General features: G+C 44.7%; 1 protein-coding gene and 1 pseudogene across 1 annotated transcript; both read right to left on the bottom strand.

Annotated features, from left to right (window-relative positions):
* Window positions 1-1489: 1489 nt before the first annotated feature.
* LOC116914348 lies at window positions 1490-11398 on the bottom strand (annotated as a pseudogene).
* Window positions 11399-13020: 1622 nt separating this feature from the next.
* Window positions 13021-15012, bottom strand: LOC116915036 (sperm motility kinase). The gene has a single exon (XM_032919442.1). It carries the CDS (start codon window positions 14983-14985, stop codon window positions 13021-13023), a length of 1965 nt encoding a protein of 654 aa, XP_032775333.1. The 5' UTR covers window positions 14986-15012.
* Between the last annotated feature and the right edge of the window lie 6527 nt (window positions 15013-21539).

The raw sequence follows: 21539 nt of genomic DNA, 5'->3' as shown, positions 1-21539 counted from the left end.
GAGCAACCTGAGACTCAGGTCCCAGGAACCATACAGTTCTGAAGAGAGACAGTGTCCCAAGGGAAGGACATCATGAGCTATGGGAGCTTAGGTATCATACCATTGTAAGAGGAAGCCTCCTGAGCAGAGGCATTGCAGCTCTGAGGGGATTTCAGGAGCCTCAGCCTTACTCAATGCTCGTTTTCCACTGGCTGTGGGGTCATATTTATAGTTTTTTGTCAAGAGTCCTTTTACCTGTTTGCTATATCAAAACATCCATTACCTGAGTCTGCTCCAGGAAAATGTTTTTCATGCATTTGATTTAGCAAGACATCTTTTAACCTATGTGCCCCAGCAAAACATCATTTGACATAACTAACTTTCCAAAGAAACCAGAAGTTTCTGCTTAATCCCCCTCCTCCTCTTTTGTTATAAAAATTCCATGGCATTTATATTTTTAAAATCAGAAAAATAAGTTCCAAATTCTCAGTTCAGAGGCTAAAGAACAGAACAGGGCTCGTCAGGGTAAACAGGAACCAGGTTAGACTGGGGGTCCTGGACCACGTAGTCCAAAGAACCCCAGGGAGCCAGCACAGAAGCTCCAAGTCTAGTAGCATCCTCTGCTCTGGTCACTTCCCCTTCAGGGGCTCAGTTTAGCCTCTTGGACTCCAGGGTGGGGCTGCCCTGAGATGGAACTGGGAGGGGATAAACAACCCCTGGTCACAAGTAGTGTGGGATATGGGACAGGTGCAGGGCCAAAGATGTCTCCGTGGTAACAGGTGTCAAAGTCAGGGCTGAACACTGTTGTAATGGAGTAGAGAGTCCAGAGAGGGGCTTCCAGTTGCCCTACCATGCCTCTGAGGTGGAGGAAGAGCCCTGAGAGGTGGGGAAGCAGCCACTGAGTCGCCACCCCTTCACATCTCTCATGTAGCTGGAGAATCTTTGAGTAGACATTAGCTTTAACCCACAGCCAAGAAAATTGTGACCTGTAGCAAACCAAACCACTTAAGTGGCCCTGAGTCACTTAAGCCATTGTGTTCAGGGCAGGGAATACATTGGTTGGAAGAGGGAATGAGGGGGAAAACAGGAGATTGAGGCCTAGACTGGCCTTCGTCACACATGTCTACCACATACAGGCATACATGTACACAACATTCACACCTGCACACATGCATGAGAGACTAAGTTGCTAAGACAGTGTTGGCAATTTGAGGCACCAAAAGATGCTGAGGGATCCTAACAGCTCCAAGTCCTCAGTGTGGCTGTGTAACCTCGCCCAGGACATGTGAGGAGCATGGTAACAGCAAGAGGCCTGACACCTGTGGAGGGGAGAGTGGGGTGGCATGGAGTTTATCTCTCCTTCTGATGCCATAGGCCCAATCAGCCAAAGTAGTTTGGAATCAGCCTGGGGGCCGTCTGGGAAACCATCTTAAGCTTAAAGAGAGCTGGTTCCCACTAGTGCAGTCCAACTGTAGCATACCAAATTCACCTAGGAAGTTATCTACAAGCCTCAGGCTCCAGGACTCACAGAAGGGGCTTCGTGGGCCACCCTGGAGGCAGAGTGTCAAGTCCAGTCAGACCTCAAGGGCCTGAAGGGATGGCCCCAAATTGAAGGCCAGGAGTGATGGAGCAACCAGTCCCCGCAGGGACTGCCATCTCAGCTGATGATGGGGCCTCAGAACAGTCTGCGGGAACAGGTCTGGCTGCCCCACAAGTGAAGGGTGATCAGGAAGAGGAAGTAATGGTTGGGGTTTTCTTGACCAGTCTGGGCCTGGAAGTGACCACAGGGGCTTCTATGGGGTCACGAAGGGCTGTTTGAGTAATTGTATGTGTAATTGCTCCAGGCTAAAATGTGAGCACTTCCCTTGTTGTGCCTATCTAGGGCTCAGTAGGGCAGGCTTGGGAGGACTAGTTTGTTCTGGGCTTTCAGCTAATTGCTGAGGCTGCTTGGGGCCTACTGATGACTGTGACAAGCAGCTAGGCTAGACCAGAAGGGATCTATGGGGCTGGCTCTGCTGGCGTGGCGCCAAGAGTGCCCAATGGGGGCAGCAGCAGTGGCCTGAAAGGCAGAAGGTAGGAAGACGAGTGGTTGCAAGGTCAGAGTCTGAGGGGGCCAGCACTGCAGGCATTGGACTATCAGAGACTGTGGGGGGAGGGCAGTGCTGTCCTGCGGTAGCCCTACAGGGCTGGTCACAGGGACACAGTGTGGTCCGTTATCACAAAGGTTGGCAACGGTTCCAAAAGGTCAATAGAGATGAGCAGAGGTGACAGGAGGTCACCAGGGACTGATGCCATGGAGCATGGATGGAATGCAGGCGCAGCCTGGGGCCTGAGTGCCACAAGTGGGATGCAGGGCTGAGCAAGGCGTGAGCACTGGGGCTGGCTGAGCTAATATCTGGCTGGAAACAGAAGTGGGCACCGGGGCTGGCATAGACATTTCAAGATTAGAAGTGATCAATGTGCCAAGCAGGCTGAGCCAGGGGTGGCCACTGGGGCTGGCTGGACTGGCTGGACTGTTGTTGCTGGTTCTGGGCTGGGCCTTTCTGGTGCCAGGGGCTGGCTGGAAGCACATCTGTTTGGAGTGCTGCAATGGGGACCATCCTAGTCCCAACATCACAAGTGGGTTCCTCATCCTGCCCTGGACTGCCCCTCTCTAGGCGTTGCCTGTTCTTACTCAGCTCCACAGATGGGCAGTTCTTTGACTTTTTTTTTTTTATTAACTTGAGTATTTCTTATTTACATTTCGAATGTTATTCCCTTTCCCGGTTTCCGGGCAAGCATCCCCCTAATCCCTCCCCCCCCCTTCTTTATGGTGTTCTCCTCCCCATCCTCCCCCATTGCCTTCCCCCAACAATCACGTTCACTGGGGGTTCAGTCTTAGCAGGACCAAGGGCTTCCCCTTCCACTGGTGATCTTACTAGGCTATTCATTGCTACCTATGAGGTCAGAGTCCAGGGTCAGTCCATGTATAGTCTTTAGGTAGTGGCTTAGTCCCTGGAAGCTCTGGTTTCTTGGCATTGTTGTTCATAAGGGGTTTCAAGTCCCTTCAAGCTCTTCCAGTTCTTTCTCTGATTCCTTCAACAGGGGTCCTATTCTCAGTTCAGTGGTTTGCTGCTGGCATTCGCCTCTGTATTTGCTGTATTCTGGCTGTATCTCTCAGGAGAGATCTACATCCGACTCCTGTCGGCCTGCACTTCTTTGCTTCATCCATCTTGTCTAATTGGGTGGCTGTATATGTGTGGGCCACATGTGGGGCAGGCTCTGAATGGGTGTTCCTTCTGTGTCTGTTTTAATCTTTGCCTCTCTATTCCCTGCCAAGGGTATTCTTGTTCCCCTTTTAAAGAAGGAGTGAAGCATTCACATTTTGGTCATCCGTCTTGAGTTTCATTTGTTCTAGGCATCTAGGGTAATTCAAGCATTTGGGCTAATAGCCACTTATCAATGAGTGCACACCATGTGTGTTTTTCTGTGATTGGGTTACCTCACTCAGGATGATATTTTCCAGTTCCAACCATTTGTCTATGAATTTCATAAAGGCATTGTTTTTGATAGCTGAGTAATATTCCATTGTGTAGATGTACCACATTTTCTGTATCCATTCCTCTGTTGAAGGGCATCTGGGTTCTTTCCAGCTTCTGGCTATTATAAATAAGGCTGCTATGAACATAGTGGAGCACGTGTCTTTTTTATATGTTGGGGCATCTTTTGGGCATATGCCCAAGAGAGGTATAGCTGGATCCTCAGGCAGTTCAATGTCCAATTTTCTGAGGAACCTCCAGACTGATTTCCAGAATGGTTGTATCAGTCTGCAATCCCACCAATAATGGAGGAGTGTTCCTCTTTCTCCACATCCTCCCCAGCATTTGTTGTCACCTGAGTTTTTGATCTTAGCCATTCTCACTGGTGTGAGGTGAAATCTCAGGGTTGTTTTGATTTGCATTTCCCTGATGACTAAAGATGTTGAACATCTCTTTAGGTGTTTCTCAGCCATTCGGCATTCCTCAGCTCTGAATTCTTTGTTTAGCTCTGAACCCCATTTTTAAATAGGGTTATTTGTCTCCCTGCGGTCTAACTTCTTGAGTTCTTTGTATATTTTGGATATAAGCCCTTTATTTGTTGTAGGATTGGTAAAGATCTTTTCCCAATCTGTTGGTTGCCGTTTTGTCCTAACCACAGTGTCCTTTGCCTTACAGAAGCTTTGCAGTTTTATGAGATCCCATTTGTCGATTCTTGATCTTAGAGCATAAGCCATTGGTGTTTTTTTCAGGAAATTTTTTCCAGATGGGCAGTTCTTTGAATCTAGGGGCTTCTTCCTGAGGTGTTGATCCCATTTCTCCTTCTGCTCATGTGGCTTAAGAGCCATATTGTTCTCCAAGGTCTCCAGTGTGCTGTAGCTGGCTATAGAGAAGCTGACAATATTACCTTCTGCTCCTCCTGAGAACTGTACCCAGGGTGACAGCTCCACAAGGGGGTGAGTTGGGCACACAGTGCCCAGAAGCATAAGGAGCTGAGGCAGAACTCTATGAAGTCTATAGTTCCCTTTGCTAGGATGGGCTATGGCTCCTCACCAGATGAAGGGCTCTGCACTGGTGTCTTCCAGGGCAGCATCCTGACGCTGGCCACAGCCCTGCAGTGCGCTCAAATGCCTGGTCTGTTGGACTTTGGCCTCGATGGTGGTGCTTTGGCATTGATATCAGTGTCCTATGCCACCTATTAAACCGTGCAGCCATGCAGACAAAGTGAAGGGTTGGGAGGAATCTCAGGAGTGCTAGACCAGGCACTCCTTGACACAGCCTATGGTGACTGTGGGCAGCAGCAGGCTGAGGCCAAGGGCTATGAGTACAGAAGCCTCTGAGACACTTCCCCCTTTCTAAGCACCAGAAACAAAGACAATTTGGTCATTTATCCACGGGCTTCTGAGTCCAGTGCAGAGCAATGAACTGGGCCACAGCTATTCTGGAACAGCTGCCCAGCATGGATATCCCTACAGGGCATGGGCAGATCAACTTCCCAGAATCTTCCCTCGGTCCTCAGAAAATAATTTCGTCTCTAGTTTAATCCCAATAGCACACATCCACTCGAAATTCCTACGTAGCTCTCTCCTCCTGTGCTACTGTCTGTATCCTCAGTAAGATGCTCTCTACTCTCTGGTATTGTCCTCAGGGACCACAGTGTCTCCAAGAGCACTGGAAACAGCCACAAAGAAGGGGCCTGTTGGCAGAAAGCTGGAGGACTCATGCTTGTGTATGCTGGCCCTGTGCTGGCATGGCCTCTCAGGCTGATTCCTCCAGAGTAATCCACTGCTCTCTAGCATCCTTTCCCAGCCTCAGGAAACTGCCCTCTGCTGTCTACATGTAGTCCAATGTTTGAGGAATCCATGTAGGGCACAGGACAGGATGGAGTTTTTACTCAGACAATACCTATATTATCACCAATCCCATGAATATGGGTACTCATAATTGTTGAGGGAAGGGAACAGTCTTCATAGCACACTGTAGCCACAGGCTTTCCCACCTACAGTTTAGTTCCTGAATAATCACTTGGAGGCTTATTAAGTTATAAATGCCTAGGCCATAACTTAGGCTTGTTTCCTGACTATCTCATGAATTATTTAACCCATTTAAACTAAACTGTCTCTGCCAAGCTCTCAGTTAGCACTCCGTGATGGCAGACGTACAACTAAGCATTTGTCTAGGATGAGTCTTCCACCTCTGACCCTCGTCTGGATTTCCAATCTTGTCCTGGAAGTCCCACCTCCTATTTCCAGCCCTTTGCTGATAGGCCAACAGTTTTTAGTTGACAGATGGTGCCTCCAGTCAGTACGCAAGCAGATATCTCTAGTGCATATGGTACAGAAATCTACTAGGTTACAATCACTTTGCTCTTACCCAAGCATGGTGGTCTCTGTCACTGGGAGGCAGCAACACAAGCCGGGTAAACCTTTGGCATTCCTGTTCAGGCTCCTCCAGCACCATTTTGTCTTTGTGTGACCCTGGGCATATCATGGCACTGTCCTCAGAGATGCTCCTGTGTGATTCTCTAGAGCATGGGCTCTTGCCTTCTGAGGCTCAGGGCTTGTGCTCCAACCATGAGTTTCTTAGTGGAATCCTATAGTCGGTCAAAGGTGTTCTTAACATAAACTTGGGAGATGCAAGTTTTCCATGTGCAATGCAAGTTTTCCATGTGCATGTGTGTGAAGGTATCTATGGAGGCCCATGTGTTGGATACATGGAGCTGAAATTATACCAGTTGTGAGTCACCCTGGGTGTGTACAGGGAGGTGAAGTGCCAGCCTCCTTTATCAGCAGAAAAGGCTCTTAATCTTTCCAACTCTGCAAACTCCAGATTTTTATGATGTTGACAGGATGCTAATTTAGTCTTGTGGTCTTCTCACCCATGGTCTACCTAACTCTGTGCAGACCATGTAAGAAACTGTCACAATTACAGAAAATTCCAACTGCATCAATTAAATGACATTCTTAAGTTTTCTACTGTCAGAAGGTGATGGACAACTATTTCTGGTTATAGACTGATTGCCACTTTCTACAGGATCCTAAGGATAGACATTTCTGCCTAAACAAATCTTAAACCAAGCTCTCTGTGGATATCCTCTGTGGCTGATATTAATTCAGACACACAATGCCTAAAAGCAGAAACCATGCACCTTTCAATACAGAGGACCGTTTTTATTATGGGCCGACTTCATGGTTAATTTCTGTAGGTATTGGTTGATACCACTGCTTTAGAATGGACCCAATAAATGGGTTTTCCCCTCCCCCTGTACAATATCTGTCGTCATACACTTCTGCTGTCTTGACCTTGCATTGAGACTTTTTTCTGGGGAAGTGGTGTCAGTGCCTAGGTGACTGAGTTACCAGTGACACCAACTGACTCTCCTTGCTGCATTTACACAGGAGCAGAGTTGGTGGATGGAGGGGACTTGCGATGCACCTTACACTGATTGCTTGACTCCTGTTGGAGAGAGGAACTGTTCCCAGTGAGGAAGTTCTCCACACTGACTCATCTACTCTTCTTGCACAACAAACGGTCAGGGAAAACTGATGCGTGTTCCTGAGATCAGAACACATGTTTCTTCTCATGTTGCTCCCAGTCCAGGTGGCTGATGATGCAACTTGTGTCTCTGGTGCTACTTCTCTGCTAATCTCAGGGGCCTCATCCATGAAGGAGACCTGAAAACAAGGGATTTTTGAAAGATGACCAAGTGTTAGCCATGTGCCTTCCCCATGGCTTGAGCAAGGAGGCATCACCTGTGCGTTCAGCTTCTGTCCACTGGGTAGAGCTCCAGGAACTTCACCTGCCCTCTGCACCACGCAGATGTAGCTGGTCTCAGGCTCTGTCCCTTGTTGCGTGTCTTCCCAGGAATCGTCTGGTAGCTGCAGCACAGGGTCATAGGGTTATTTATACAGTAAAGGCATTAGACATGCCGCCTTGGGACACAAAGCTGCAGTAACAGCAACATCCCTACAGGGTTTTTATAACTGTGGATGGGATGCTAATTAATGTCTTGCAGTCTTCTCAGCCATTGCCTAACTCTGTAGTGAGGCTGGACCATATTCTCACGGCTACAGAAAGATCCAACTGTATTGATTAAATGACATCTTAACTTTTCTCATGTCAGAAGGGGATAGACAACTATTTCTGGTAATAGAGTGATGTCTACCTTCCCTTGTTCTCTTATAGTAGAGGAATACTATAGAAGGCATTCAAATTATCCCTTTTTTCCTGTTTAGATTATTCATTATATATTTTAATTGGATATATATACATATTTCCATTTCAAATGTTATCACCTTTCACAATTTCCCCCCTGCAAATGCCCTATCCCATCCTCCCTTATCCTCCTTCTATGAGGGTTGCTCACCCACCCTACCATCCCTGACTTACAACCCTAGCATTCCTCTACACTGGGGCATCAAGTCTTCCCAGAATCAAGGGGCTCCCCTCTCATTGATAAGGCCCCTTCAGCTCCTTCAGTCCTTCCTCTAATTCCTCTATTGGGGTCCCTGTGATCACTCCGATGGTTGACCTCGAGCATCCCACATCTATATTGGTCAGGATCTGCAAAGCCTCTCAGGGAGACAGCTGTATCAGGCTCCTGTCAGCAAGCACTTCATGGCATCTACCTTGGAAGTTGATAGACACAAATTTCTGGTTTTGCTACTTTCCCCAGGTCTCTAATAGTAGATAAATCCTCTAAAAGGCAGTCAAATTATTCCTTAAATAGAGCCCCTATTTATCCACAGTACATTTTAAGATCCAAGGAGCTGAAAGGTTTCCTGTTTCAGCATCTTCATAATTATTTATCATCACACAGTTAAGAGATGATTGGGAAGGGACAAAAAATTCATACAAATTCTAGTTATCCATTTGTAACTTTTCTCTTTCTTTCCATTCTTTCCATTCTTTCCTTCCTTCCTTCCTTCCTTCCTTCCTTCCTTCCTTCTTTCCTTCCTTCCTTCCTTCCTTCCTTTCCTTTCTTTCTTTCTTTCTTTCTTTCTTTCTTTCTTTCTTTCTTTCTTTCTTTCTTTCTTTCTGTACAGAAATAATTTCTCTTCTTAGCCCAGAGTGGCATGGAATATTCCATGTAAATTTCAAATAATTGTTAACAATAAAACAGTATGTAATGTAGAAGAGTGGATCTCGTTCTTTAGTTCTGCCTGTGTAACAACCAACTGCAAAGAGATTGAAGACCTTGAGGACTTGGTCCACTGGGATTGCTATTGGACAAGTAGGGAAACAGACAGAGGAGAGACATAGGTTAGAATCTGTAAATTGAAGTGCATTTGTTCGAGTAGAATCAGCTGCCATTGGAGTTCTCATAAATGTCACCCTATGAATCTAGTGTGAAAGGACAAAAATTTGCCTGAGTGTGAATTGGAAATACTTGCACATTGCTGACACATCAAACATCTATACAACTACCTTAAGGCCACGTGTGGGGATCCTCAAAATGGGAAAGCATATCTTCCCTGATATCCAGGCATCCCGACATTGGGTACAGGACAAAGGAAAGAATGTCAGAATGTCAGTGACACTTGTGTACTGTCCCAGAGAACTATTCATGACAGCCAAGCTATGGAGTCAACCAGTGTGCAGAGAACTGATACATACAGTACAGGATCCCTCACACCACCTAGAGGGACCTGCCCCACGGTGTGTGCTGGCTGTGCCTCCACAGGAAGAGGTAGGAGTTGTTTATAGTTTCTTCCCACAGTGCTTTGGTTTTAGGAGGCCAAGGATACTGTCATCATGGAAGGCTCTCCATTTCTGCCTCACAGGACAACACAGAGCATTCCATGTGCCCTGAAGAAAGTTCTGCCTTCTCCACAGGATAAGAATGGCAGGTCAGAAACACAAGTTGTGAATAAACCAGATTCCATGCTACACAATGACAGTGCTTTGTGAGCAGAAGTCAGGCACTGGTGACGATCTCTCCCCCCAATTATAAGGAGCTTTTGGAAGATACTGAGAGAGTAATGGGAGTATTTCAAAATGAATTAAAGCCTAATTCTTTAACAAGGTGCCTGTCCTGCATCCACATGTCTATTCAGGAAGAATGCATTTAGGCCTTCAAATTTAGGAGGCACAAACATGTCACCAAAGTCCCAAGGATTCTGAGCAGTAGGGCAATGAGTTGTAAGACAGGTTAGGATATACAGCAAGACCTGCTTAAAAAAATAATGGGGGGTATATAGGAAAAATGGGAGAAGGATACTGAGAATTGTCATCAACATGAATAGACTCTAGGCACATTATGCTAAGAAAAATAAACTATGAAACAGACAGCAAATTTACCCAGTTTAAGTGTAAAACACAAATTTCCACTAGTGATAAACAATAGCAGGATGGAGAGATGTCTCTAGGATGCATTCTAGGAAAGGATTCTAGGAAGAAGACTGCAGAGATCCAGTGCACTGGATGAAGACCTCAGTGCATCAAGCAGATTAGAGGTGTTCTCACCACTGGGAAAATGGTGCCTTTGGAAGATAGACATGCTAACTACTTCCAAAATCAGGATGTTTATACGGATATAAAATAGGACACCACAACAAGTGGTTCTAACAGAAAAAGTTTACTAGAAAAAAACAGCCTCTCTATTCAGAGTTATGTAAACCATAGAGATTTGTCCAGATTCCAGCATACGAGACTCTTGGTTCCACTTGTGCCTAAGCAAATCTTAAACCCAGCTGTCCGTGGATATCCTCAATGGCCGATATTATCTCGAGCCCACAATGCCTAAAATCAGAAACTGTTTAACCTTTCAATATCATAACTGTTTTCTATGGGCCATCTTCATGGTTCATTTCCGTAGGTATTGGTAGATGCCACGGCTTTAGAAGGCACCCAATAAAAGTGTTCCCCACTGCCCCTGTACAGTATCTGTCAGTGTTATATATGTCTTAATCTTGCATATGGCCCTATTTCTTGAGACTTTTTTTTTTTAACTGGGAAAATGATGTCAATTCCTAAGTGATTGAGAGAGCATTAACACCAATTGACTCTCCTTGCCCCATTTACAGAGAAGTGGAGTTGGTGGATGGAGGGGACTTGAGATGCACCTTACACGGATTACATGACTCCTGGTGGAGAGAGGAACTGTTCCCAGTGAGGAAGTTCTCCATGCTGACTGATCTACTCTTCTTGCACAACAAACAGTCAGGAAACCTGGGTGTTCCTGAGAGCAGGACATCGTTTACTTCCCGTGACGCTTCCAGTGCAGGTGGCTGATGATGCTACTTCCTTCTCTTTTGCTACTTCTCTGCATATCATCAGGGACCTCTTACATCAAAGAGACCTGAAAACAAAGGGGTGTTTGAAAGCTCACCAAGTGTTAGCCAATCACGCCTTCCCTTTGTCTTGAGCAAAGGAGCACCCCTGTGTTCTCACTTTCCATCTAGTGCATAGGGCTTCAGGAGCATCTGCTGCCCTATGCACCATGCAGATGTAGCTGGTCTCAGGCTCTGTCCCTTGTTGAGTGTGAGATCAAGAGTCCTTTGGTAGCTGAAGCACAGGGTCATAGGGCAAACACCCCATAAAGGCACTTGACTTGATGCCCGAAGACACAAATGCAGTGACAGAAACATCCCTACAGGGCATCAGAGAGAAAACAGCTTTGATCTTATTCAATGCTGTTGAAAATAAGAAAGGCAGGGCATAGGTGAGTATGGGAGTAAGGAGGAGTACAGATCTGACCATTTAGTTCTCTGAGTTTCCTCAGGTGTGGGGGGTGGCAGGAGACCATAAGCCCTGCAAAGGAAGGCCCCTGTCACCAGACCAGAGGGCCTTAGTTGTTTCTCCATTCACACGTGCTTATCCATGGTCATGCTTGGAAGCAGCTCCAGCTCAGACTTCAAGTATCCGACGTTCCAGACTTGCCCTTGTCTCCACTCAAACACCATGGTGGGCTTCACCGTGCCTGATCTGAGATGCCCTGCCATAGTGTGCACTGTGGCGTGTTCGACATCACATTTTTCCTATGAAGCAATAGAAGAGGTTAATATTTCAGATGAGGGTGTAGACAAGAGAACTGATTTGTAGGGGTTACTATAGTAACAGGAAATCTATTACTTTGTTTATAATGCAGATTCTCTCCATTTCAAACAAATTTCACTAGCAGCAACACTGACAAAGAACTTTTGAAATCGTGTGTGTGTGTGTGTGTGTGTGTGTGTGTGTGTGTTCCTGTCTGTCCAGATATCATGTGCAGAAGCGTTCACACAGATGACTCAGGCTGCACCGCACCAGTCACGCTCACCAATGGGTTGAGTTGTGAAGGTTTCTGAATCTTGGTGGGTTAGATGCAAGCTGTCTAAGAAGCCAGGGTGGTTTTGAGAGCTGGATCATAAGCAAGAGACTCACCTGTTACTGTAAACTCTTCCTTCCGTTATGAGTGCTAGATGGACCATCCGTGCACCATCCTCGCTCTGTTTCTGGCTCCAATCTGGTCAGCAACCGTTATGTTGCACATACAGGTCAGGCACTCTGAGGTCCTTCACTGCTTCCACTGCCCATTGTTTCCTCTAAGGTCTCACAGGTCCATCTGGAGACCGGCAGCTGATGATCTCGCCATGCCTGGAAAGTCCTGTAAGGCTTGTGTTCTTGATGATGCCATGCCTGCCATGGTAACCTTGTTTTCGGCATTTCTAGGTCCTATGAAGCACCTCAGTTGGCAGGCACAATTAGGGAACCAGCAGCCATCATGAAAACCAACCTAGAAGTGTAAGGAAAATCAAGAGCTTAGACCTTCCTCCCAGAACCCTTTCTCAGCCCTCAGGTCTCAGGGCATCTGGGAAGGGTGTGACATCACCCAGACACACTATCAATCTGCAGACAGAAGAGTTGTCCATTCGTTTCAGACTGTGATGTAGATGAATTCTGACTGACACCCAACCACGGGGAACTTCCTGGCTGTCTGCAGCCTGTCTGCAGCTCAGCAAATTCATCTTCGTGCTCTGGTATCTTGCAGGGAGCTCTGTGCCTCCAAGTGCTCTGTAAAAGGACACAAAATGGGGACACTTAGGAGAAAACTTCAGGACACTCATGCTTGGCTCTGCTGGCACTGTGCTGCCATGGGACCTCAAGTTCATTCCTCCCCAGTGTTCCACTGATCCTTTCAGCCACTCTCTTCCAGCATTCCCACTGAGGCTCCAGACACTCTCCTCTGCTCTCTCCATGTGGTTTAGGTCCTCAAAGGATGCAGTCGCACTGGATTGTCTGTGTGAACATGTGTTATCACAAACCCTTAATATGTATATTCTTATAACCCGTTTATTTCAAAACATACCATTTATTAGTAAATAGTTCCATGAAATGCTGCCAAAGCTAGAGACCTCAATCCATTCCCCAGGACAGATATAGTGTAAAGACATAAATGACTCTGGCTAGTTAACCTCCATGCACATAGAGTAAATAAATATTTTTTCTTTAAAAAGTGACACTATTTAAAATATGAAAGCCTAAGGGTAGAGGTGTACTGTAGCCTGCACACCTACCTGTACCACGACTGCCTCCACGGCTCCTTCTACTTCATAGGTGGGACTCTCTTGCTGGCTGGGTGCACCTTCTTTTGGATCGGTAGACAGCAACATAAACTCCCCAGTCCTTTTAGAAAGCCACTCTTCAAGGTCTTCCAGACTCGCCTTCTAAAGGGGGCCCTGGGTGGAGTCTGACTCCTGCCACGGAGCCGTTCCCGAGGAGCACGTGGGGAGGATGGGATGGACTCTCTTTCTTTTATAGCAGGACCCTCACCCTTGGTCGTCATGGTGGAGAATGTTGGTGTTTTCTCTTGTAAGTTCCTGCTGGCCACTGCTGCAGCTGTAAGCACATTATGGAGCTGTCCCGTGAGCTGGTCCTCCTGAAGGGAGTTTGGTGGGACAGCTGTGTTAAGCTTTCCACTCGGTATGATGGTGCTCTTATATTGGTCTTCTTCCTGGGAGGCATGATAATGTAAGATACACTGTAAGAACGCCTTCCTCTTTGAATAGGTAGAGCCATATTTGAATGCACTCATGAGTGATTGAGAGGAGAAGATTGTCAGTGATGGATCTGAAGAATTTCTTTTAGAGCTATCTTCCGAGGCACTCCTCATGCCGAAATACTTGTGAAGCCGTGGGCAGAGTCTTCGAACTGGACTTGTCTTCTTGGGTGGCATAGTGTGCCTCACTATAGCTCTTTTCCCCTTGTTAAGATTTTCTGATTTGTTGAAGCAGTTCAAGGTGGGTGAAATAGTGTGACTCACTATAGTTCTTTTTCCCTTGTTAAGACTTTCTGATTTGTTGAAGCAGTTCAAGTTAGGTGGCATAGTGTGCCTCATTGTAGTTCTTTTTCCCTTGTTAAGACTTTCTAATTTGCTGGGTAAATAGAAGGTTGTAAGGGTAGGCAGACTAGATCCCCTCCTCAGAGTTGTCTGCTTTTCCGTGGTTGACCATGTGCTTTTCAAAGTTTGAGCACACTGCGTGGGATGAGGTGTTTTGATGGACTTGTCTTCCGAGCATGCCTTCTGTTTGAGCATTAAGTAAGTAGCCATTACCTGGTCAAACTTTCGCTCCCTCAAGCTTTCCCTTATTTGACCTTGCTCGTACCCCATGTCGCCCATCATCACCAGTATAGTGGGGTCAGGGTGGCTGTCAGTGTTTCCTCCCAATGAACTGGGAGAAACTTCATTCTCATTCTTAAGCCAGTTAAATCTTAAAATTTCATGGACTCTTGGCCTTTCTCTAGGGTTGACAGTTAGCAATTTTGCTATCACATCCCAGAGTTCTGGTGACAACCGGAAGTTCACTGAGTACCTTCCTGCCAAGATTTTCTGCTTTATTGCTTGATAGGTAAATCCCTGGAAAGGGAGGCACCCTGTAGCCATATAGTAGAGAACAACTCCCAAGCTCCAGACGTCGATTGCCTGGCCATCATATCCATTAAGATTAAACAGTTCTGGAGCACAGTAAGGTAGGGTTCCACACAATGTTATTAACTTCTGACCCCTGACTATCTTGGTGCTCAATCCAAAATCACTCAGTTTTACGTTTCCTTTGTGGTCCAATAAAATGTTTTCTGGTTTTATATCCCTATGTATGATCCCTCTCTGGTGACAGTACTGGAGAGCTAAAACTATCTGTCTAAACAGTCTGTTGCACTCCTCCTCGGGTAAGTATCCAAAGTCCTCAATTCTGGTCAGCAGCTCTCCTCCCACCGCATGCTCCAGGACGATGAAAATGTTTTTGTTGGTGTCAATTATGTGTAAAAGTTTAATGATATGGGGGTGATCGAGGGATTTCATGATTTCAATTTCGGATTTGAGCAGGAGGTTTTTATTGCTTTTGGGGAGAACTTTTATAGCTACCTTTGTATGGGTGAGGAGATGGGTAGCAAGTTTGACCTCCCCAAATGCCCCCTGGCCAAGGCTTGCTAGTATTCTGTAATGATCTGTTAAGGCATCTTCCTGAAAGGGGCTGGACCTGAGGTCCTGACACACTTGCCACCTCTTCATCTTTGTCGATTGTCCACACCAACTAGTGATGCAAGATAAAAGTGAGTGAAAGTGAGTCTAATAGAAACATTTATAGCCTTCAATTCCTTCACTGATACAAACAAAATGATGATCCAAATAATCTAATGATGTATGTCAAGCTCATAGAAATATAAGAACAAGCCAAATCCAAAAGAATTAGAATTCCAGTTCAGAATATGAATTGAGGAACTGGAGACTAAAGTAATGCAAGGACCAATGTAGCTCTTTTAGTTTGGAATTCATAGCTGTGATTAGATGCCAGGACTAAGGCAACTCTTATAAAGGATAACACTTATTTGGAGCTGGCTTACAGGTTCAGAGGTTCAGTCCATTATCACTAAAGTAAGAACATGGCAACATCTAGGTAGGCATGGAGCAGGAGGAGCTGAGGGTCCTACATCTTTATCAGAAAGTTGCTATGAAAAGACTGACTCTAGTAGTCAGCCAGGAGTAGGACATCAAAAGCCACCTGGACAGTGACACACTTCATCCTACATGGTGACACCCGTTAATAGTTCCACTCCCTGGGCCAAGTATATTCAAATTGCTCCGGTAACAATTTCTTTATTTTAAGAATAAATATAGCGGGGGTTGGGGATTTAGCTCAGTGGTAGAGCGCTTGCCTAGCAAGCACTAGGCCTTGGGTTCGGTCCTTAGCTCCCAGAAAAAAAAAAAAAGAAAAAAAAAAGAATAAATATAGCTGATGCAATCTTAACCAAAATAACTTGTAGAAGTGGGAAGATATGCATTCATCACATTAGAGAGAAGAAATTCAGATAAACAATCACTAGGGAAGTTTTACAAACTTTCCAGTGAAATGGAAAAATCTTGAGGAAATTGATGAACCTCTAAACACACATGAAACTACCAACTAAGAACTAAGAAGAGGGAAAACATCTAAACTGAAAGTTTGTAAGCACCAGAGGCAGTCGATGGCAAGGAGGAACAGTGCTCTCTGGGCACAGTAGGGCAGTTACACATAAGATCTTACAGCATTGTGACCTGCTCAGGCTCAAATCAGTCAAAAGCTCAGCATGAAGAGGGGAGGTGGACAAGAAATCACACACCTAGCTGATGAGCTCGTCAAAATTGATAGCTGACAGGGAGCTACCAATTTTAAGGGTGTGGCCCCTGAAGAGTTTGGGCAGACCACTCTTCTGTGGAAGGACACATATCTAAGAGCCTAAGGACAAGAGAAACTGTACTTGATGGTCAGAAACTAAACAAAATGAAAGACCCAAATCTGAAGGGCAAGAAAATCTGTGTGGAGGATCTAGAAGGAGGGGAAATAGTAAATATGACCAAAAATATCATGCAAAATTCTCACAGAATTTCAAACAAATTTCAAAAAAGAAACAAAATTGACATTGTAATTTAAAAGAATCTCTTAACGGCAAAAGCAACAACAACAACAACAACAACAACAAAAAAAAAAGCCAGACTAGACAAACTCACTGGTGATTTCTATTAAATCTAATTAAAAAAAATCCCACACCAATGATTCTCAAACTATTCATGAAAATAGAAAGGAGAAAGAATCTAGATTTATTCTTTGAGACTGACACAAGCAGATACTGAAGCCAAGTGGTTACAGTAACAAGAAATAAGTATAATTAACACAGACACAACAATCCTTCCAGTGCTTAATACCTCATAGAGAATTCAAGAACATCTAATAAACCAAACTTCCTGATCAAGATGGGTTCATCCAGTTCTACTAGTGGTGCAAACCCACCAACTGATTAACAATAATGCATAGAAACAGAGGACAAGATTCACATGCTCAGCTGGAATGTAAAATTGCCTTTTAAAAAGAGAATGGATCTGGAAATCACCCTATCAAGTCCCACACAGATACTGACTCCCAACTGTTGAAGCATAGGTAGTGGAAGGAGCCTGCAGTAAAATAAATTGATTAGGAAAGTGAAGGAGAAAGAAGGAGGTAGGGGTACCGGTTGTCTGAATAGCTGAATATTATCAAAGTACATTATGTGCATATACAGTAATGTTTTGCTGAAATGTCTTACTACATATCCTTAATGTTTATTAACAAACTCTAAAAAGTAAATGAAAGTCAATGAAAATGTGTACATAGAAAAGGACAAATTGAAGATAATTAATGAAGAAATGAAATTATGTAAAAATGAATGTCTAAAATGAAAGACAAATTAAAGAAACTAAAATGAAAAAAAAAAGTACCAGCAAACCTCAAGAAGTAACTGATAAAGGGCTTACCTGGGAAATCCAAATGTAACCAGAATCCGAGTCCAAAATTTCACCAGTATCCGAGTCCAAACCTTTGCCAGAATCCGAGTCAAAAACGTTCACCAGTATCCGAGTCCAAACCGTTGCCAGAATCCAAGCCCAAAACGTTCACCAGTATCCGAGTCCAAACCTTTGCCAGAATCCGAGTCCAAAACCTTTACCAGTATCCGAGTCCAAACCTTTGCCAGAATCTGAGTCCAAAATGTTCACCAGTACTGAGTCCAAACTTTTGCCAAAATCCAAGTCCAAAACGTCACCAGTATCTGAGTCCAAAATTTTTACCAAAGTCCAAGTCTCACAAATCACCACCAACCCGCTCTCCGCACTAGAAGGACAGCAACCAGCCTTGGGCAGTGCATTATATAGGCAGGTGGCTGCCATCTGTCACAATGGTTCTTTGTGAGGTCAGAGCAAGACATGGACCAATGAGGGATGGGCACTCTCCTGCCTCAGAGGACTGTATTAGCTACTCTGTAGTTACTGCTACCAAGTGCCTAACCAGGAGCAATGTAACGGCTCATTTTGGCTCCCACGTTAGGGAACACGGAAAGCATGGTATACAGTGTTAACATGTGGTTGTTCATCCTGTACTGCTGGTCAATCCATGTCCAATGCCAGGTCATAACACTGCTTCCTAGACCAAGGGCCCATCTCCTAAAAGCTCCCATGACAGTATCACCAGCTAGATACCACGTGATCAGACACAATTTTATAGGCAATTTTTTTAAATGCAGACCACAGCAAGGACTGTCTCCGCTTTAAAGGATATAGAAACAGCAATATGGATAATGATAATACAGACCCCAAAGCTTTAAGCTTCACTGGGTATAGACTCTAATATTTACCAGTAAGCAAGGGAACCTAGAGGATGCTCCAATGTCCTTTGCCAATAGCACCAAAAATACTGTGCTAATAACTGTCTGTTACACATCAATGTTCAAGTAGTCATTCCTTTGGCCATACTTGCCCTTCAAAGTATGCCCCTGTCATTGTCCTTCTGTCACAAAATACTCTAGGACAAGTTTCTAAAGTATGTGGGACTGTTACCAAGGGAGTTTTGTTATAGCCTACCCAAAACCTCTTATTAGATTTTTCACCAGAGACAGAGAACTCCAGGAGACAGAGGGCAGCCATCTACAGGATGATCAAGAAAGAAGGTCAGCCTAGAATCCTACAGACAGCAAAAGCTGTAGGCATGGGAGGCAGACAGTCTTCAAATGTCAAATCTCATCCTGCTCTACAACAAATTGCCTTAGACTGGGAAATTTATGAACAAATTATTTGAATTCTTGTACTTCTGGAGATTGGTAAGTTGAAAACAGTATGTTTGATGTATATTATTTGTCTGCATATATCAGAGCTGCTTTCTTGCTCTACCATGTCATTTTGTTGTGATTCCTTAAATGGTCCTGAAAAAGGGAAAACTCTCAATTCTTTTTCCATATATATATGAAAAGAAATATATATATCCTATATATGTATATATAATGTAAAAATTCCTCCACTACATCATCCCCCCTCTAAAAGGGTTAGGATTACCATTAGTAATAGTGTTAGGGTTAAGATTTAACATTCCTGCTGCTTTAGCTTTCTCCTTTCACGGGGCATCAAGCCTCCACAGGACCAAGGATATACCCTTCCACTGAGGCCAGACAAAACATTCCTCTGCTACACATGTAGTAACAACCAGTCATGTAAACTCTTTGTTTATGCATTAGTCCACAGTCCTCTGATGTGTCTGGTAGTTGACACTTTTGTTTTTCCTACGGGTTGAAGTCCCCTTCAGCTCCTTCAGTCCTTCCCCTTACTCTTCCACAGAAGTCCCCTAGCTCAGTCCAATGTTTGCTGTGTCTGCATCTGTGTCAGGTGTTTGTAGAGCCTGTCAGAGGACAGCCATGTCAGACCCAAGTCTGCAAGCATAACATGGCATCTGCAATAGCGTCAGGGTTTGGTGTCAGGCCCTTTTCTATAGGGGACACATTCTGTCATGATGCTGAACCCCCTTGGTTGGCACCACAAAGGCCCCAAATAGAACTGAAGACTCAACATAGATTTGGAAGGACACATGTTCCAACATCAGGTGCCACATAGTACTATTGGTTACTATTAATGTGCCCTTCCTGAGGAAAGTTATTACAGTTCCACTGACAGACATCAAGCATGATCTCAAAGACAAAGAAGAAAGGTCTTATATAAGTTCTCAGGACATAAAAGTTACTAACATTGTCATTCTTCGATGAAGGTCAAGTGCTAGGGTATAATGTTTGCCTGAAAAAATTGATATGAATGTTTCAAGGGCTAGTAGACACTTTAGGCAGACACACAGCAGGTTAATTCTGAGAGAGATTGTATCTTGTCTGAGAGTGAATGGAGTCCATTTTTATAACCACTAGAAATATCATCTGGCCTTGTCTCCTGGGAAGTTTGTTTTGCATATTATTTGTATAATTCCGAGGACAGAGAACTATGTTTTCTGACTTGGTTTTCTTTGTTTTTGTAAACCAATCCATGGGGACGGGACCCAGGGCTATTTGAGTTAGGTCCAAAAACCTTGAAAATGGCATCACAAATACTGTTCGGCTTCAAGGGTCGAGGAGATGACATAAGACTGGGAGGCTTTGACTTTCATTCAGGGATCTTTTATTAGGTTGTTTCTCTCTATGAAGAGTATCATTTTGATTTTCTCCATGATCTAAACCAATACAGTAACAAAACTTAGAAGTTATTTCTGTGGGAAACACAGTGAGCACTCAAGTGATTGTGACATCAGCAGCTGAGGGGCATGGGTCTGGAGCAAGGCTCACAAGTCCTGCAAGCCACACTGCTATACAATTGCATGAGTGTCATCACCTTACTGATTCAGTGGAAGCCCCATGGAACCACAGAGATCCAACAATATAGCACTAGCCAAACAGGTTGAATAGTTCTGAGGAGGTCAAATTGACATTATTCTGAAAAGAAAACATCCAGTAAGAAAAGAAAATATGCGGACACTCACCATCCTTAAAAAATAACTACCTGTTCTAGAAACAAACTTATGGTACTTTTAAAGGGAGAGGCATACTGCTCTCCAGCAATGGCTGGGTCTCAGGGAGACTGGCTGCAAGTGACCTTATACTCAGGGTGTAGGGCGTGACAGTGACTATCACTTTGATAATGGAGGCCTCCTCCCTGCAGGCTAATGCACCGTTGAGAAATCTTGGCTCTTGAATGTCCCCCAAAGGCACTATTGCATGGTTATAGACACTTCCTGAGATAGGTCCCTAGGAAGGAACTTAGGGAAATTTGCTATTTTTTTATTGCTGTGACAAAATGTCTGATAGAGACAACTGAGCACGGCTATTTGATTCACATATAAAGTCTTCCACAACAGGGAAGGTATTGCTTCAGGATAAACTGGTATGTGGTGAAATTCCTTAACTGGCTGTGGCCTAGGAACCAGAGAGTTTCCTGGGCTGAGGTATGAATACAGGTTTCACCCCCTGTGTCCCATTACCTTCAGCAAGGCTCCCACCTCCTATAGGCCCCACAACTCCCAAAAGAGGGCCACTAACTAGAGAACAAGTGGTCAAACACATGTGGGAGATGCCTTACCTCCAAACCAAACTATAGCATCAAGTTGTTAGCATCAGGAGTTCTTGGCTAAGATATTGGAACCTCATCTCTCCTTGCTTGTTTCTCTGTTGTGGAAGGCTCTATCATCTGAACTAAATGAGCACTTACGATTTCTTATCCCCTGGGCACCCATCAGCTAGCATGCCTTATGTGTCCTGTATTATACAAAGATACCACATAACATTTTGAAAGTGGAACATTCATGCCTCTGGTAGCTAGATCTAGAGGTAGCAGCTTTTACTGACACAAAGTTGTGGGCCTGCCTCTTATGTCCTTGTTTTACCTGTAGCTCTCTCTGCTTCCCACCGTTTTTCAGACATCTTCCAACTCCACATTGTTTCCTCAAGTGCCCCATGTACTGGCACAGTAGGGGATTGCTGACCATACTTAGAAGTGATTGCCTTTTTTAGGGAGAGTGGTCATAGATGTCCAGGCACCAGGCACTCCCATATGTTGTATTGAAGTTAGAGGAGTTGAGATGTGTGTGTACTGTGGAAAGTCCTTAGGAGGACACTCCATACAGAACCAACAGATATCTACATATTTACACTAAGAAAGGCATGTATGTATCTCACAATGAAACCTTATTTAGCAAAGAGCCACATGCATTATGGTCCAGAATAAGCCCTAACTTCCCAGATTACTCCAACAAT

The sequence above is a fragment of the Rattus rattus genome, chromosome 13, assembly GCF_011064425.1.
Source record: "Rattus rattus isolate New Zealand chromosome 13, Rrattus_CSIRO_v1, whole genome shotgun sequence".
Lineage (NCBI taxonomy): Eukaryota > Metazoa > Chordata > Mammalia > Rodentia > Muridae > Rattus > Rattus rattus.
The sequence above is the reverse complement of the archived record's forward strand: the minus strand, read 5'-3'. Positions and strand labels throughout refer to the sequence as shown.